This window comes from Pan paniscus, chromosome 21, assembly GCF_029289425.2.
Source record: "Pan paniscus chromosome 21, NHGRI_mPanPan1-v2.0_pri, whole genome shotgun sequence".
NCBI classification, from domain to species: domain Eukaryota; kingdom Metazoa; phylum Chordata; class Mammalia; order Primates; family Hominidae; genus Pan; species Pan paniscus.
Genome location: NC_073270.2, coordinates 23,449,794 through 23,456,491, shown reverse-complemented (window position 1 = coordinate 23,456,491; position 6,698 = coordinate 23,449,794). Strand labels below are relative to the sequence as shown.

General features: G+C 58.1%; 1 protein-coding gene across 1 annotated transcript; it reads left to right on the top strand.

The window, feature by feature from the left end:
• The first annotated feature begins 1,837 nt into the window (after positions 1–1,837).
• Positions 1,838–5,433, top strand: FOXA2 (forkhead box A2). The gene is made up of 2 exons (XM_008954744.5): positions 1,838–2,219; positions 3,258–5,433. The coding sequence occupies exons 1-2, from the start codon at positions 2,133–2,135 to the stop codon at positions 4,563–4,565; spliced, it is 1,395 nt and encodes a 464-aa protein (XP_008952992.3). The 5' UTR covers positions 1,838–2,132; the 3' UTR covers positions 4,566–5,433.
• The last annotated feature ends 1,265 nt before the right edge of the window (positions 5,434–6,698 follow it).

Below are 6,698 nucleotides of genomic sequence, written 5' to 3'. Positions count from 1 at the left end.
CCGTGGGAAATGCTGGGGATCTAGCCCCTCTGACTCCGCTGCGCACACCTCCACGTTCACTACGTAGCCGTACACACCATCAAGCCCCTTCCCTGGCGCACCGGGCTGGCCTGCCCCTCGTGGGAGCCTTCAGCACTCTGGGGACCGATGGGCACGGCTTCCGCGGAGATACAGACCTTGAATTTGTGGGAGAATCCCGCTCTGGCGCTCACTCGGCGGGCTTATTAATGCCCTCTTTATGAAGTGTCCAAACCATCTGCATTTCAGCAGCAAAAGATGCTGCCGGCGGCTTCCTTCTGTGTCCCAAACCGTGCAGACCTGAGAGTCCTGGGGTTAGGGAAGTGGTTCCCCTGTGCCTACTGCTCCCTCCTCGCTTGCCTTCCAGCCTCACCCTTACTCAAGCTTCAATGCGAAGCTCCGTGTCTGCCATCTCGCCTGTCTTCTGCCACCATCGCCCCCAATTTTGGACAGGTGGGCTGGATGCCCACTAGTTCCTATGCATTCTCTGTGTCTGAGGGGGTGGGTACAGGGCTGGATCCCCAAGGTCCAGCCAGGTTTTCAGAACTAAGAAAGAGCCTCCACATCCAAACACCTGCAATATCCCCCCACTCCAAATCTGGGCTCACAGGCTAACCCAGAACAGAAGACAATTTTTGAACCCAAGAGCTGCTGGGGAAATAAAAGTATACGATTGCTGGAGTTTCTAATTTCTATTAAGCAGTCCCTCTGGAAGACAGAGAGGACAGAGACGCTCTTGAAGTCAACTCCATATGCCCCATCATTGATTCCTGGATTCTTCTCTCCTCACCCCTCCCTCCCCACCTCCTGCCCTGTTTGTTTTAGTTACGAAATGCTGTGGGCACCTCGGTTGTGACTGAAAAGTAACCTTGAAACACGCCGGCCTGAATATCAGAGACAAATCTCAGCCTCCCAAACGTCGGCCGCTGCTAGAGGGGCTGCTTGCGCCAGGCGCCGGCCGCCCCACTGCGGGTCCCTGGCGGCCGGTGTCTGAGGAGTCGGAGAGCCGAGGCGGCCAGACCGTGTGCCCCGCGCTTCTCCCGAGGCCGTTCCGGGTCTGAACTGTAACAGGGAGGGGCCTCGCAGGAGCAGCAGCGGGCGAGTTAAAGGTGTGTACGTAGTTTTTCTAAATAGGACAGCGCTTTGCAAATTGGCTGTCATGGACTTGCTGTTTTGACAGAGAATGAGCACTGAGAGCGAAGAAACCCGGCATAAAGAAATCCGGCTTTCATAGGGATCTGCCGGGCACTGAGGCCGGACGCGCCCTCCGACAGGCGCACCGGGCGCCCGGCGCGATGGGACGGGGCGGGGGCTGGAGGCCGGAGCCTCCCCAGAGGGTGGTTTCCTCCCAGGTCCCTCCTTCCTCAGGGGACTCGCCGTGGACCCGGGAGGAAAGGGGGCTCGACCAGGGATCCCGCGTGCCCGATCGCCCGCCCAGCCCGCTCCCCTGGCCCGCCCAGGAGTGCGGGGCGCCGCGGCGGTGGGGCGGACGGCAGGCGCTAAGGGGCAGGTGCGGAGCGCCGGCTGCGGCTACCTCTCACCTAGGTGTGAGCTGATTATTCAAATGGGCTGCCCCGGGTCTGGGGATTGGAGGCCCGCGCCAGCGCGCCGCGCTATATCACCAGCCTCCCACGTCACTGCGGCACTTGTCCGCTCCGCGGTCCACACCTCCTCCTCCTCCTCCTCCTCCTCCTCCTCCTCCTCCTCCTCCTCCACCACCGCCTCCTCCTCCTCCTCCTTCCTCCTCCTCCTCCTCCCCACCCCCCCCCCCCACCAGCCCCCGCGCCGTGCGCTTCCCGCCGCCTCGGGGCAGCTCGGCACTGCCAACCTCAGCCGCCACCCGGCAGCCCGTGAGCGCGGCGGCGGCGGGCGCTCCCTACCGCGGGGCGCTGGCCTGGGCCTCCTCCGCTCCTCGCCCCCCCCCCCACCTCCCGCCCACTTCCAACTACCGCCTCCGGCCTGCCCAGGGAGAGAGAGGGAGTGGAGCCCAGGGAGAGGGAGCGCGAGAGAGGGAGGGAGGAGGGGACGGTGCTTTGGCTGACTTTTTTTAAAAGAGGGTGGGGGTGGGGGGTGATTGCTGGTCGTTTGTTGTGGCTGTTAAATTTTAAACTGCCATGCACTCGGCTTCCAGTATGCTGGGAGCGGTGAAGATGGAAGGGCACGAGCCGTCCGACTGGAGCAGCTACTATGCAGAGCCCGAGGTAAGCGCTCGTCTTTTCCAGGGGGAAGTGGAGCGGCGGCGCTCGCTCCTTCCCCAACCTCAGGACCGCTTCCCTCGCTGGCACCCCCCCACCCCGCCCCACAACCCCAGCCTTTCTGGGCAGCCGCCTTTTCCGCCCTCCTTGGAATCAAATGGGTCTCTTTTTTATACGACACACTGTTAGCCTTGAGATAATATTAACTTTGTGATCAAATATTGACTTGCGGAGCCTCCAAATCCTCTTCGTGGCCGAGCCACGCACTATCCTAACAGAGTTATGTTTGGCAGCGCGCGGCTGGGGAGGGGTGGGAGGTCGGCCGGCGAGGGGGTGGGGAGCTGAGGAGGAGAAGATGGGTAGGAGTTGGGGGCTGAAGTGGAGGCAGAGTCAAAGACTAGTGGACAAAGAGAAAGAAAGTTTGTGCCTGCAAAGCTCAGCCGCGTGTGGTTCAGGTGTCGGTTCTTTCCCTATTGCCCCGTTCAGTGCCTCCAGCCGCCCCCGCACTCCGCACAGGCACTGCCTTGCAGTTTCCCTGGGACAAGGGAGGGGGTCCCTGGAGGGAGACGGGACAGAGGGGGCCCGGGACAGTCTTCGCTGGAGGCAGCCCGAGGCGCCCCGCGCGTTGTCCCGCAGGTTGCTTGCTGCGACCGGAGGTGGCGTCCGGGGACTTCGGGCCTCGGGCGCCAGCTCAGTATGCTGGTGGGAGAGTTTGGGGAGACTCTGGGGTAGGGGAATGTATTTTGGGTGCTGGCTTGGGAGTACTCCATGGGACCCCTGTTCTAGAATCTGGGCGAGGTGGAGAAGGGCTAGGAACGGGCCACATGCCCAAGCAGCAATCCGCTCGCCACCTTCCCAAGGGCGATCGATCATGACTCTCCCTGAATGAAACAGACTCGGAGTTCGGAGACTGGGCCATCGGGGACGAAAGGGCTCCCCGGAGGCCTCCCCGGACGCGGAGGCCTGGGCGGTGGGTGGGAGGTCTGGGCACCCTCCAGCCGCGGTGCTAACGCTGTCGCCTCCCTCCCGGGGCTCTGTCCGCAGGGCTACTCCTCCGTGAGCAACATGAACGCCGGCCTGGGGATGAACGGCATGAACACGTACATGAGCATGTCGGCGGCCGCCATGGGCAGCGGCTCGGGCAACATGAGCGCGGGCTCCATGAACATGTCGTCGTACGTGGGCGCTGGCATGAGCCCGTCCCTGGCGGGGATGTCCCCCGGCGCGGGCGCCATGGCGGGCATGGGCGGCTCGGCCGGGGCGGCCGGCGTGGCGGGCATGGGGCCGCACTTGAGTCCCAGCCTGAGCCCGCTCGGGGGGCAGGCGGCCGGGGCCATGGGCGGCCTGGCCCCCTACGCCAACATGAACTCCATGAGCCCCATGTACGGGCAGGCGGGCCTGAGCCGCGCCCGCGACCCCAAGACCTACAGGCGCAGCTACACGCACGCAAAGCCGCCCTACTCGTACATCTCGCTCATCACCATGGCCATCCAGCAGAGCCCCAACAAGATGCTGACGCTGAGCGAGATCTACCAGTGGATCATGGACCTCTTCCCCTTCTACCGGCAGAACCAGCAGCGCTGGCAGAACTCCATCCGCCACTCGCTCTCCTTCAACGACTGTTTCCTGAAGGTGCCCCGCTCGCCCGACAAGCCCGGCAAGGGCTCCTTCTGGACCCTGCACCCTGACTCGGGCAACATGTTCGAGAACGGCTGCTACCTGCGCCGCCAGAAGCGCTTCAAGTGCGAGAAGCAGCTGGCGCTGAAGGAGGCCGCAGGCGCCGCCGGCAGCGGCAAGAAGGCGGCCGCCGGGGCCCAGGCCTCACAGGCTCAACTCGGGGAGGCCGCCGGGCCGGCCTCCGAGACTCCGGTGGGCACCGAGTCGCCTCACTCAAGCGCCTCCCCGTGCCAGGAGCACAAGCGAGTGGGCCTGGGAGAGCTGAAGGGGACGCCGGCTGCGGCGCTGAGCCCCCCAGAGCCGGCGCCCTCTCCCGGGCAGCAGCAGCAGCAGGCCGCGGCCCACCTGCTGGGCCCGCCCCACCACCCGGGCCTGCCGCCTGAGGCCCACCTGAAGCCGGAACACCACTACGCCTTCAACCACCCGTTCTCCATCAACAACCTCATGTCCTCGGAGCAGCAGCACCACCACAGCCACCACCACCACCAGCCCCACAAAATGGACCTCAAGGCCTACGAACAGGTGATGCACTACCCCGGCTACGGTTCCCCCATGCCTGGCAGCTTGGCCATGGGCCCGGTCACGAACAAAACGGGCCTGGACGCCTCGCCCCTGGCCGCAGATACCTCCTACTACCAGGGGGTGTACTCCCGGCCCATTATGAACTCCTCTTAAGAAGACGACGGCTTCAGGCCCGGCTAACTCTGGCACCCCGGATCGAGAATAAGTGAGAGAGCAAGTGGGGGTCGAGACTTTGGGGAGACGGTGTTGCAGAGACGCAAGGGAGAAGAAATCCATAACACCCCCACCCCAACACCCCCAAGACAGCAGTCTCCCTTCACCCGCTGCAGCCCTTCCGTCCCAAACAGAGGACCACACAGATACCCCACGTTCTATATAAGGAGGAAAACGGGAAAGAATATAAAGTTAAAAAAAAAAAAAGCCTCCGGTTTCCACTACTGTGTAGACTCCTGCTTCTTCAAGCACCTGCAGATTCTGATTTTTTTGTTGTTGTTGTTCTCCTCCATTGCTGTTGTTGCAGGGAAGTCTTACTTAAAAAAAAAAAAAAAAAAAAAAACTTTTGTGAGTGACTCGGTGTAAAACCATGTAGTTTTAACAGAACCAGAGGGTTGTACTATTGTTTAAAAACAGGAAAAAAAATAATGTAAGGGTCTGTTGTAAATGACCAAGAAAAAGAAAAAAAAAAGCATTCCCAATCTTGACACGGTGAAATCCAGGTCTCGGGTCTGATTAATTTATGGTTTCTGCGTGCTTTATTTATGGCTTATAAATGTGTATTCTGGCTGCAAGGGCCAGAGTTCCACAAATCTATATTAAAGTGTTATACCCGGTTTTATCCCTTGAATCTTTTCTTCCAGATTTTTCTTTTCTTTACTTGGCTTACAAAATATACAGGCTTGGAAATTATTTCAAGAAGGAGGGAGGGATACCCTGTCTGGTTGCAGGTTGTATTTTATTTTGGCCCAGGGAGTGTTGCTGTTTTCCCAACATTTTATTAATAAAATTTTCAGACATACCAAAATTGAATGAATTTTACAGTAGGCACACAGGGACCTGCTCCCAAGATTCTGCAATTAACATTTCATTATATTTGCTTTATCACATACTTGTCCATCTATCTTCATCTCCACTGGTCAATCCATCTTATTTCTCTAAATCCACTTCAAATTTGCAGATACCAGTACACATCCCCCTAAACACTAAAGCAAGCACATTATTAAATGGAACTCATACGGTTTATGGTTACTTTTTGAATTTGGGGGTTAACTTTACACACAATGAAATACACAGATCCCAGGAAGACCATTCCAGCAGGTTTATTTTTAAAGCCAGTAGAAGATCACTCTCCACATATCACAATTTTCCACCTTGGCTGTTTGAATGTGCCCTGTTGTTGTGGTCTCTTGGGCCCCACAGCTTGCTTCTCTTGGGGGAAGCCTCGATTTCACATGTTTTTGCTGTACTTCTGATCTTGGGCCTCCCTTCAGGTCAATGAGCCTGGATCAAACTTGCAAATTTGTGGTGCAGCACTTTGCCTGTTCACCACTGTGAACAGTGGTGGAATTGGGACTCTGCCTGGATCTTCCAGCCTCCTCTGTACACAGGGTGCCACCCTTTCCCACCCTTCTCCCTGGAGCAGGTATTGTGCACAACCATGGCAGACCTTGCTAACCCAGAAAGACCTTGCTAACCCAGAAATGGCGAGACACTTGGTGTAGGGAAACATTTAGAAGATCTTCTCCTGGAATTGGTTTGAAAGGGTAAGTCAGGGTAACAATCCAAGTCTGTTTTTTAAAAATAGGGTATATTTGGAGTGAGGAGGAGGTAAGGGGTGTCTGGCCAATGGACCATGACAGTAGTGAAGATGCCACTGTCGGCAAATTTGCTCCCCATCTCCCTCCAAAACTCAAGGCTCTTGCAAATCTTCTTGTAAGTTAGGTGAGGTTGGCAATCCAGGTTTGCAGGGCCCAGGGGTTATGCAGGTATTTTGTGAGCCTTCAAGGACTCTAAAAGTGTAACGAAAAATCCCAGAGTGAATTCTTATACACCATGCTGCCTCTCCCCCCAGACGACCTCGCTGGCCTAAAAGGACGGCCAACGGCAGTGAAAACCAAGGCCGAGAGCGCAAAGGGGAGTCTGGTGTTGGTTTTGCCCAGGACATCTGCTGGCTGGGCGAGGGCAGGATCAGTGTCATCGCGGGTCAGGCAGACTTGGGAGCCACTCCCGCGCGCAGTGGCTTGCGGTGGGTAAAAACACTCCGAAAGCCTGGAGGCTAGGACTTTTTGC

Excerpts from the sequence above, each read along its gene's own strand:
- FOXA2 (XM_008954744.5), top strand. The coding sequence starts at position 2,133 with ATGCACTCGGCTTCCAGTATGCTGGGAGCGGTGAAGATGGAAGGGCAC. Across the intron at positions 2,220-3,257 it reads GCTACTATGCAGAGCCCGAG|GGCTACTCCTCCGTGAGCAA; the intron begins GTAAGCGCTCGT and ends CTCTGTCCGCAG.